The following is a 12,218-nucleotide window of genomic DNA, read 5'->3' as shown; positions in this document are numbered from 1 at the left end:
TCGCCCGCACATGCCATTTTCCCATCCTAGAACGCACATGGGGGGGGTGGTTGCCACCCCCCCCCCCCGCGCCATTTCGTTCCTGTTGGAGATAGAGCTTAGCAGTAAAGACCAAAAAGATTCTTTGGGAAGAGACGAATCCAATGATACCCAGTTTTACCTTCTCAGGTCAGTCATTGACCTTCCAGGTCAGGTCAAACTAAAAAATGTTGCTGTTTTGGGTCACCGTTGGATATCAAGTGTGCTGCATATCAAATACCGATGACGGTGCTGTTTTCTGGTGCCAAGCCAGCTAGAACCTCTTTGTCACACTACCCGACCACAATTTTGCTGCTGAGGTCATTTCAGGTCAAGTTAGGTCAAGGTCAATTATATGTGTTTGTATGTCTGTGTGTGTCTGTGTGTATACTGATGTGTGCACCGATTGTTTTTGGGTCCATATTACATGAAATCATGATCTGAGAAGCTTTTACCAAAAATGCAGTAAAAAAAACTTCAAAAAAAGTAAACTCAGCTTGCCTAAAACGCAATTATCTTAGGTGACCTAGGTTGACCTTGACCCTGACCTTGACCCCTGTACATCGTCGAACAACATGTTCCATGATAGGTAGGAGGTAAGAATGGCAAAAAAGGCCGAAATCAGGGTGTCAAAAGCTCATAAGGCCCATGGCAAACGCAAGATGTTGAGAATTGGCCATTTGGGTCATGACATGACCTGAAAAACAAGGTCATATCTCCGAAACCAAAAATCACAGAAACTTGAAATTTTCAGTGGACATCAAGAAAGGATAGAGAAGCAGCTATACGAAAAATCAGCCTTCTAGCTCTAAAAATGTTGAGTGCAGAGCAGAAAGACTACCTGGGGGGGGGGTGGCAACCACCCCCCCATGTGCGGGCGAGGGTTAAGATATTGGGATAAAACTATCTTACGTTGGTCATCTGTGGGTGTTCTATTACATACATTCCGGTTTTCCGAAAAGTCAAAAGCTTTTTGAAATAACCAAAAAGTATACTTTTGTAATTGTATATGTATATTTTTCGAAATTGTCTCAAGTTGGGAAATCGGAAAAAGCAGTATCATAGTCAAGTTTATTCTAAATCTAATCATGCAAAGAAAGTACCTACATCTAGCTTAAAAACTGCGCTCTTGAGAGGGATTGCCGTAGTTTAATATTTTGCATATAAATCGGCTGACATGCCATCACTCTGACGTCATTTTCGGCCGATCTATGGTAGCTAGAAAGTTGAAATTTAAACACAACGAGTCAAATTGCATTCCACCATACGTTTCACCATACATCCAAGGTTTATTTTGCTACATATTTATATTAGCTGATTACCTCTTGAAGCATAACCGCACACACACGACAGTAAGACATGTAACAGGTGGATCCAAGCGATAAATCACAGTGCGTCGTCGGGGATCAAGAAGAAGAGCTTATTAGAGACAAGCACAATAATCAGCCACTTGAAGTGTCTCACTCTGAGCCACTTTGAGCTCAAAACACCGGAATCCTGTCTCTCGGGGTAGCCAGAAGATCGTCGTCCAGTGTCAGCACTCCCAGCATCAGAAAGAAGAGCGCTGACGCTGACAGGAAGTGCCAGATGTCGTGGCCGTCGTAGAAGTCAAACATGACACAGGGGTGGTTGACGGTGCGCGACAGTGCCGGCGACTCGTTGGTGTTGTAAGATTTACGAATGACGAAGAAGTATAGCGCTGGCACTGCGCTGGCGATGCCTACTAGGATATTGAACACCGAGAGACCAGGCGGCCGCTCCCGGCAGACGACCAGCTTCATGATCATGTAGTAGAACACGTACATACCTGAGTTGAGCGAGAAATACAGCAGCGCGTACGTACTGGAGTGGAACACGTCACTGCCGGAATCGGGCCAGAACAGACCCCAGAGCGCCAGGCCGCCGTTCAGGATGATATGCGCGGCAGCGAGTCGCCTCGTGCGCAGGTCTGACGTGATCTCCCAGCACCAGGGCACAAACAGGCCGACGTGGCCGGTCAGGTACATCTGCGCCGCCCACAAAAACGAGCTGCTGAAGTGTGTGAGCACCACGGCTAGCTGCCACGAGTGCGGCGTCATGCCGGGCACCTGTTGCAGCGAGCCGAGCAGCGTGATGGTGGCCACCAGCAGTGCCGGCGTGTAGTGGAAGCGCGTCGTCACTCCGCGACGTGTCTGAAACAGCTTGGCGCCCATCGCCGCACACAGGTAGTAGATGAAGAAGAAGTCGATGTGCGAGTTGCGGTTGTTGGGACAGACGTGGTACAGGCCGCTAGTGACGCCCTCGATGGCCAGCGCGGCGCCGATCGTCGTGAACATGTTGAAGTCGTGCGGCACTCCACGCGGCACGCCACGGCCGTGGTCGCCAGCTATCTCGTAGACGTGCCACTGGGCGTACACGGCCAGCAGGAAGCCGATGCCAGCACCGATGTACGGCACGTTCGAGAGCAGATGGTTGAGGTCGGGCATCACCTGGCCGTTGTGGCAGCACAGGTCGTTGCGGTAGCAGCGGTCGAAGTTGCCGGTGCGCCGCTCGGCGGCTACGTCGATGGCCACGTTGCTAATCCCGAACGCGGCGATCAGGAGCGCACATGTCAGCTGCAGACTCACGGGGTTCAGAACGACTGTATTCGGGACTCGTGCCGTGGTCTCCGGAGCCGTCTCACGCCCGGGGACCTGCAGCGAGTTCCCCGTGGTGCGGCGGGTGGTGGTGCCCTTCTCCGGATCCGAGGTTCCACTAAAGTGTACGTATGTGGGCTCCGTCGCCCGACGATCACTATACATCACCGTTTCAGTCGCGATGGGTGCTTTGTATCTCTTGACCTGCACTGTAGCATGCGCATCGTCACTTGCGAGTGGGCTCCATGTCCTGTTAATGTGCTGTGGAGAGCTTATTTCTGATTTCAGACTGCCCATGGGACCGGCAGCTCCTGCATCTGACTGTTCCTGCAGGCTGGCAATGGGACTTAGAGCACTGTTGCCTTTGTAAGATGTACCTTTGCCACTAGCATTACTGACCTCTGTCTTCCGTTGGTCCACTACGCTGGGATTGACGTTAGATGGCCAGCTATTACTGTGGCTAACGCCACCAACATCAGACGGCGAATTGCCGCTGCGTGCAACAGTAGCCGACTCCGCCTTCAGCCCCGACTTGTGATAGGGAGTGTAGTCTCCCGGATGAAGCTTACTTGTGTCCAGCACCACGCCTGTGTCTGACTCTTCGTTTTCATGTAGTTCGAGACCATGAGGAAACGACTCCATGTCTGGTTGGCCCAGGATGCGCGATGAGATTGCCTTCGCCACTGCAACTGGCTCCCAGGAGCTCGATATTGCAGCACGTGCAAGAACGGGCCTCAGACAGACACTCAACAGTCCGATGAGAATAAAGAAGGCACCCATCACGCTCGGTGCGGAGGCCGCCCGAAAGTTGGCCTCGTACTTCATGACCGAAGTGCGGACGACCTTGCGCCGCGGCGTCATGGTCTTATTTTTGCTGCAGCTATCGCGGGGACAGCAGGGCCGATCGTCGCTGTTCAGCAGAACGGAGACGAAGAAGCCGTCCGGGAACTGCTTACGCCGCACAACCATGGTACCGCACCTGGTGAAGGAGAGGTGCCAGGCCGACGATAGAATATCAGCCTGCGTCAGCGTCAGAGGGCAGATGGGGTTGTGCACTGCGAGGAAGGCGCACGAGTCGGCATCGCTCTCTTCGGAGCAGTCTTCTCCGACACAGGGTCGGTTGTCGGCGGTACAGTCGAGACTCTCGCCACTGGCCACAGCTACTCGCACAGCCTGCACAGAAGGGTCCAGCGGCCAGCGGTACTGGAATAGCGCCGGCATCACTGGGGTGATTAGGACGCCCCGCGGCGACGAGCTCGTGTCGAGGTACCAAAAGTCTGCGTCCAGCTCCATCAGGCGCAGGTCGTAGTCGTAGACGATGTGACCCATGTCAGGCCCGACGCTGGTGCCGACTCCCATCGTCACGTAGCAGACGTCTCGCTCACCCGCCGAGGGACACATGAAACGGGACACGCTCATGCTGTACACTGATATTGGCGATTGAGTTGTCGCTGGGTGGTCGCCTTCTGGACTCGCGTGGGGATGTGTGTCGCGTTTGTTGAGCTGTGGTAGGGTGAACGTGTAACCTCCATCACGAGTTCGGACGCTGACAATTAGCGGCGCAGCTTCTGATGGTTCTGGTCGACCTCGTGCCTGAACAAATAGCTTCAAAGCTCCTCCACCCGAAGGCGGCAGCCTTGACGCATACATTTTGACATCTCGCTCACCTAGTACACCGTGCACGGACTCGTTCAATGGCAAAGGTTGACTTATTTCGGCCGATTCTTCATCATTCAGAGCAATGCGAATGCTGGGATATTCAGCAGCGTCATCACCCGATTCATGGCCCTGCTCAATTCGTGCTTCAGAGAATTGGGTTGGCACAATGCTGATCTTGGGATAGCCTTTGTTTCTTGCAATATTGAATTGTGGTTCGCTACGAATCGGCATGGGAAAATCGGTTAATTCTGCCGACAGCATAATACTTATCAGGATTTTCAAACTTACTTGCATGCTCCCGCCTAATGTTGCCAATGGAAAGATGAAACGGGAAATATTTCCGTAGAGAGATCATAATCACCTCTTATTACATAGCTTTCTTTGATGACCTATGTGTCGTAATATACATGAGCTACAGGCACCGTTTTTAGTCAGGTCAGTGGCAAGCATTATTATAAAATTTAGAGGCCTGTTGCAATACGGTTGAGTATTTTCAAAGGAACCTTTCAATATGTGATCACTTTTGGAATATTCACATAATAGTGATCACATAGCGCACTTTCCAAGTAACAACAGATAAGACCAGACAGCGCAAGGCCGAGACAGCGTGGAAAATGTGACGCATTGAAATAAGGTGTTTATTATTTTGAACAGGTGTGGTAGTGTCCGTGACAACAAAACGTACGCACTCCATATTTTTGGATTCAAATAATGCTTTTTTCAAAAGGATTTTAGATTAATGACCTTATCCTCGTATTTAAAAAGGTTAAATCAAAACACTTGTTTATTAGGACAATGAACAAGGATACGAGGATAAGGATAGGGGATACGAGATGATACAGCTTGTTTACAAGGATAAGGTCATTAATCTAAAATGCTTTAATATGATCCTCGCTCAAGCACTGAGAAACTTGAGAAACTTTTCCAAAAGGGTTTGATCTATTCGTTGGGGTTTGATTCATAACAACTTCATGCGAATTCAGATACTTTTATGTGGTACCTACTATTTCTCCTTGAGCATGATTAACATCACTATGATGTACAGCCGAATGTAAATGTATATGTTAGAATTGACATTTTGCTCATACTATCAGAAAACTTATTTAAGAAAATTCATGTGGACTTTTTTAGAATATTTGTTTCTCATGTTTTCAACAAAAGGCAACTCTAACATACGTTATACATAATATTAAAATTGCGATGCATAACAATGCGCGACATAGCCCTTACCTACCCTGTCAGGCAATAAAGACAAAAATAAAAGTTTGCAAGTAAAACAAATATGCTCGACGTCCCTTAGAGATCATCGTCCGATAAAGAGAAGTGCTGCTTTTGAGTGTTTGAATGGTTTTCGGACAAAAAATCGAAGCGCAAGGAATTAAATCCTAAACTATTGATCCCAAAAAATCGAGCTTGTCCCATAGATCGAAGTGCCAACATCACAGGAAATAAAATATCCTAAGACAAAATGTGCAAAGGCATCGAATAACAATATATCGAAAAGAATGTCAGCCTGCGTCAAGCGTCAGCGGGCAGGTGGAGTTGTGCACTGCGAGGATTAGGAAGGAGCACGAGTCGGCATCGCTTATTGATCGCAAAATATTGAAATGGCGCACAAAATAGGAGCATGGGTATCGAATGTGTGTTGGACGTTACTCGTGCTTCGGTTGTACGCGATTGACTGAACGCGATTGGCTTCCCTTAAAGATTGAAATTTGAAGGGCTAAACTCTCCCTCGATTATCTCAGAAACTAAGCATCGCGGCAAAAGACGTGGACTTTATTTCCGGTAACTCCTGAAATTTGAGTTTTGTGCTCACTATTTGCATAAAAGGTCTTTGGTTATTCAATGTTCTCTCTTTTCGCGTAGTATGCATGCTCGTGTATTTTTTTTTTTGTTCCATGCTCGTGTTTTTTATATTTTTATTTTTCATATTCTGCCTCCCACCTAGTTGCTCTTTAGCATTTCCTCACTTCGATAGTTTGCCTTCTTGTTATTTTTTCTTTGATTTTTTTTTTTGCCCTTTGATTTTTTGCTTCTATGGGGTTATAGGTAATAGGTATGCGATTTGATATTTTACGATTTCATTATTTCTCTACATCGCTGTTCTGCGTTTCATTGTGTTACGAATTACATATGTTGTAAATTTGAAGTTATGCAATTTCAATATTACGTGACTCTGACATTTTGCTTTCGATACTGTGCATCCGATATTTTGCGACTTGATGTTTTACGATTCGACATTTTCTGCTGTGGTATTTCACCTATCATGAATGCGGTTGAACAATCGACTCATGTGACACGAAGCGATAAACGTTAAGCTGCGTTCGGAAGGTCGTGTTGACCTTTAGACGGCGAGTGTTGAAAAAAAATGTTTGAAAAGTGTTGAAATAGATGAAATTGGGTTTTGATGACCTTTGGTGACATGACCTTTCATCCGATGCGAGCGACTTTAGCGAGTGTCAGTTGAACGAACGTGATTCGAGCGAACCTTTTTTCGGCGACTGCCTTTCCAGCGATTATCAATGTGAGCGATTGTCAGATATAAATAACCATTATCAATGTGAGCGAAAGCTATGTTTTAGCGACATCTATTTCACCGACTACTATTTGGGTGATTGTCATGTTAAGCGAGACATCCTCCTCTCGTCACGGTGCATCTTTTAAGTTTGCAGCTTGCAAGCCATAAATGACACTCGAAGTGTTGCCAAAATTGCTTATGCTTATCCGGAACGGTATGGCGAATGCGCCTTTCAAAGTTCATGCATTGAGCTCCTAGTTTATGCTACGTTTCTAAGAAAAAACCCAAAGGTTTTATTTCGTCCCCTATTCTTTGCCAATAATGGTAGCCAAACATTTGTTCAGAGATTCATATCAATTTTGTTTACGCTGTTGCAAACAAATTTCCGCGTTTGAATTTAGGGTTGTAAAGCTTCCTATTCTTGCCCTAATTCTTACGAAGTAAACGTGGGTGACTTTGCCATGTTTTCAACTTTAGACGCTTGCATTCCTTAAACTTGTTAACTTATTGGGATGACTCTATGTTCAAAACACGGGTGAAGATTAGCTCTTTGGGGTTTTGCTATTATCGTATTTATATCTTGCCTAAAAATATAATTTGTTAACCCGGCCGGGCCCGGGGGGTAATCCCAACCACCGCAGCCCGGGGGGGGGGCGTTTTCGCCCCCCCCTGTCTAACTCCGTAAATAAGGGAGCTACGGAAACAAAAGCGATACCAAACGAAAGGTCCTTACGAGACGATTCTAAAGCACCTAAAATTTTTGACCTCAGGTCAATTTTCAAGGTCAGAGGTCAAGGTCAAAGGCAAAAACCGGCACATGTGTAGTGATCTCAAAGTAAGCCTTCTAGAGGATGGCAGGATGCATCAAACCGGCAAAATTGGGTATCAAACGAAAGAAGAGAATCTGAGAATTCTGAATATGTGCTCAAAATCAAAGGTCAAGGTCAAGGTCACGCTCAAAATTGACCTCAAACTTTGCACTTTTTCGTACATCTTGCGTGCTAACTTCCAAGACGTTTTGAAATGTTTGGAGGCTTATTAGTTCCCTATTTGTGGTTCATCTTACGATACAAGGCTGCTCAAAGGTCAAGGTCACAGAAGAGTATCCTTGCTAGAGGCTATTTCACTAATTCAAATTAGTAATAATAAATAAGACAATTTTGCTATCCGGAAGCTCTAAATGAAGGCTTAGAGGAAAATGGATGCCAGATTCGTGATCAGCGGGTACAAATCCATCATAAACGACCTTTCATGTGTCAAGGTCAACCAAAGGTCATTCGAGGTCACATGAGGTCAACATAAAATTTGACCTTTTCCAAACAAAATATATATCATTCGACGCGGCTTGACCAGGCGAATGCGATGGTACCACTGCCGTAGCTCTAGGACCATTTTTGTCGAAGTTATTTGCGAAAAACTAAAACCACATTTCGGGGTCGTTGACCTGACCTCTGACCTCAGGTCACCAAAACTATTTTTCTATTTTTCTCTAGGTCAAACGCTACACTACCGTGCTCGTAATTTGTCTTTATCTCTAAAACTCTATTTTTAGCAGCTATTTGAAGTTCGCGTCTGTGACGCCGAAGTTTGCCTTGCAGGGGTCTAGAAAAATCGACCTTGTGACGTCATCAAGGGGGCTAGGTCAAAAAATTTTACTTCAGAAGATGTCAAATTGATGGGAAAAAAAGGTACTGAAAGTTTCGCTTTCCTATCCCTAAGCGTTTGGGAGCTATCGCAAATATTCGCCAGGGGGGGGGGGCGAAAAACGCCCCCCCCCCCGGGCCCGCGAGGGTTAAGGAAAATGAGTCGGGGCAAAGTTAAACTGAAAAAGAGGTGACTTTGCCACTATGCCAAATAATGGTTTTTTTAACGCTAACAAATACTTTTCAAGCATTTTTGTTCCATTGTATGGGGAAGGGCAATCATCCTTAACCCTCGCCCGCACATGCCATTTTCCCATCTTAGAACGCACATGGGGGGGGGGGGGTTGCCACCCCCCCCCCCCGCGCCATTTCGTTCCTGTTGGAGATAGAGCTTAGCCGTAAAGACCAAAAAGATTCTTTGGGAAGAGACCAATCCAATGATACCCAGTTTTACCTTCTCAGGTCAGTCATTGACCTTCCAGGTCAGGTCAAACTAAAAAATGTTGCTGTTTTGGGTCACCGTTGGATATCAAGTGCGCTGCTTATCAAATACCGATGACGATGCTGTTTTCTGGTGCCAAGCCAACTAGAACCTCTTTGTCACACTACCCGACCAGAATTTTGCTGCTGAGGTCATTTCAGGTCAAGTTAGGTCAAGGTCAATTATATGTGTTTGTACCTATGTCTGTGTGTGTCTGTGTGTATACTGATGTGTGCACCGATTGTTTTTGGGTCCATATCACATGAAATCATGATCTGAGAAGCTTTTACCAAAAATGCAGTCAAAAAACTTCACAAAAAGTATATTCAGCTTGCCTAAAACGCAATTATCTTAGATGACCTAGGTTGACCTTGACCCTGACCTTGACCCCTGTAGTCTGTACATGGTCGAACAACATGTTCCATGATAGGTGGGAGGTAAGACTGTCAAAAAAGGCCGAAATCAGGGTGTCAAAAGCTCACAAGGCCCATGGCAGACGCAAGATGTTGAGAATTGGCCATTTGGGTCATGACATGACCTGAAAAACAAGGTCATATCTCCGAAACCAAAAATCACAGAAACTTCAAATTTTTCAGTGGACATCAACAAAGGATAGAGGAGCAGCTATACGAAAAATCAGCCCTCTAGCTCTAAAAATGTTGAGTGCAGAGCAGAAAGAGTACCTGGGGGGGATGGCAACCCCCCCCATGTGCGGGCGAGGGTTAATTGTTTAATATGAAAAAATAAAGCAATTCGAGGTTTTTTGCTCTTAAACGATGTACAAAAAAGGAGAGATATCCTGCTTTTTACAATACATTATATTTGTTGAAAATAGTTGAGATTTGATCGTAAATAGAAACTGAAAATGGTTCAGAATAGATAAATAAGCAAAGATATTATTGTATCGGTACTCTAGGACCTTGCCGCTTTTTTCCAGCGGCATTAAGAAGAAAAGAAAGAGGACGTTTTTCGGGAACCTACCGACACCCTTATTATCAGCGTTTTGATCTATAAAATGATACAGATTTCTTCAGCCAGTCTTACTGGCAAACTCAGGAGTTGTAGATGATCATGACTGTGCTGAAAAGTTGGGCCCAGCTTCATCCTTTTTTATTTTGGTGATTTTTGCCTTTCTATACTCCCACTGTGCCTTCCTGTGTTAATGTTTAATATATAAACTTTTACGTTTTAAAAACCAGTTTGGAGATCAAAATGATGCTACATTTAAAACTTATTTTGAATTGCATCGGATAAGTACCTATATCATTTTTGCATTGATAACATGGTGGCAAAGTCACCCCATGTGGCCTGCAATTCACTTGGAAGAATCGCCACCAAAAATACTAGCTAAATGAAGTGACAAATGCCAGTTTTGTTGGATATGCCAACTTAACAGCCTTGTCATGATCAACCATACCAAGTTTCAGCATCGCAGTTGGTCTAGAACATTGTTAGATGACAGAAAGTTCGGACCTCTTCAAATTTGACCATTTCAATGACTCCAATAAAATGGAGCCCAGTTAGGCATTTAATGGTAACTTATCTCTCAGTGTTGGTTATGTTGGAAGGCCCATCAATTATCTTTCATTTGTGCATAAAAAAGTATTACATTCTTCGTAAAATATCACTGGAGATCACCCTAAAGCATTTTTTGAGAAGCATGGCAAAGTCACCCAGCAAGGCAAAGTCACCCCCGTTTACATTATATCGTCATCTAACATTTCGTTCAACATTTCGTCCGAAGCAAATATTACGATTCGTCCTTCGTTCGAGTCGGTGCCGTCGTCGTTCGGGTCGTAGGAGTAGTAAAACAGAATTTTTCCTGCCGGCCGTCGTACGAAATACAGTGAAAATTCCCGAAAAGTGGCAAATAGTCAATTTCCCTTTAGGGCGTTTTCGCTAACTGTATTCGCTCAATTGGTCTCCCATTGATCGCAATAAATTCGCTCAAACTGGCTTTGCTGATTCTGGTCCTCGCTTAAGATGATAATCGTTGTACATCATTAAATTCACCGAATCGCTCAAAAACTCAATCGTTTAAATTGATAATTCGCTGAAAATGCTTCCCTCAAATGTCGTTCGCTCAAATGGCGCTCGCTCAGGTGTCGCAGAACCCCTTTCACCGGACCTAACAATTGACCTAAAACATTTTCCTCGTGATTTTGACGCTCTTTCGAACTGCACTTACCTATCGTCGCCGTGTCGCTACGTGGCCTAGTAGCCGATTTAAACGGGAGATGTGTTCAAACACGGCTTTTCCGTCCTGGCGAAGGGGCGCCAAGAACTGGCCCGACACTTTTTCGAATGCCGTTTGCTGCTTCTCACTACGCTGCTTTTAAAATTTTCAAGAGAGTGGGGTGGATAGGTCGGGCCCTTTCACGGTTTTATACCTATTGGCGTTCTATGTCTCAAACTGGCTAATTTAACGAGGTTTTATGGCATTGTTACGAAGTTCATGGGCCGCATGTTTCTAGCGACACTGCCGATTCACATTGGTCTCAACTCTCAAGCCCAATCCTCCTCACATCTCGTAGTATTCATCTTAAGATAGAGGGTAAAAGGAGGGAGAGGTACAGGGAGTCGTGTCTTCTTGCCTCAGCTTATGTTTATGTGTGTCACGATCGGACCAATTAATCTGCCAAACCCGTGATGAACATTGAACATGTTCCAAGCAACCACAGGTCGTTTGACATAGACAAACACTATTCGTTAGTAGTTCTGGTGATACAATACTATCGGAAAGTACTGCCTATTCTAGTATCATGTCACATACCTACAGTGGCGGATCCAGGATTTCGTCAAGGGCATACGGTATTGTGGTGCCTCCTGGCATTTGGTGCCCCCCCCCCCTAAAAAAATCCACGGATTTCGGCCACTTACTTTTCGGGATGGTGCCCCCTCAGACCTGGGGAGAGTGCTCCTTCAGACCTCGGATTTCGGAATGGTGCCCCTGGAAACTTTGAACGGTGCCCCCTGAGACAGACTTCGGGATTGTGCCCCCGGAGACTTCGGGATGGTGCCCCCTCTGCCCTCAGACCTCGGGATAGTGCCTCCAGACCTCACGATGGTGCCCCGGACCCTCGAGATGGTGCCCCCTCCGACCATGGGATGGTGCCCACGGAGAACTCGGGATAGCGCCCTCAGAGAACTCGATAGGGGAAGTTGGGGGAACGCCGAATACTTTTTTTCTGACGCCCGTAGCACGCAAGGTAGACAACATAAGCTATTCTTGTTGGCGTCATTCGAGAGGCCAGTCTTTTGCCTTTCAAACATACCAGGCG

At 46.0% G+C, this 12,218-nt stretch overlaps 1 protein-coding gene across 1 annotated transcript; it reads right to left on the bottom strand.

Moving 5' to 3' along the window:
• Positions 1-1,306: 1,306 nt before the first annotated feature.
• On the bottom strand, positions 1,307-4,905 carry LOC122370013. The gene has a single exon (XM_043345235.1). It carries the CDS (start codon positions 4,584-4,586, stop codon positions 1,500-1,502), a length of 3,087 nt encoding a protein of 1,028 aa, XP_043201170.1. The 5' UTR covers positions 4,587-4,905; the 3' UTR covers positions 1,307-1,499.
• Positions 4,906-12,218: the final 7,313 nt, after the last annotated feature.

This window comes from Amphibalanus amphitrite, unplaced genomic scaffold (genome assembly GCF_019059575.1).
Source record: "Amphibalanus amphitrite isolate SeventyFive unplaced genomic scaffold, NRLGWU_Aamphi_draft 001090F_arrow, whole genome shotgun sequence".
Lineage (NCBI taxonomy): Eukaryota > Metazoa > Arthropoda > Thecostraca > Balanomorpha > Balanidae > Amphibalanus > Amphibalanus amphitrite.
Note: the sequence above shows the minus strand (reverse complement) of the source record. Positions and strands in the feature narration are given on the sequence as shown.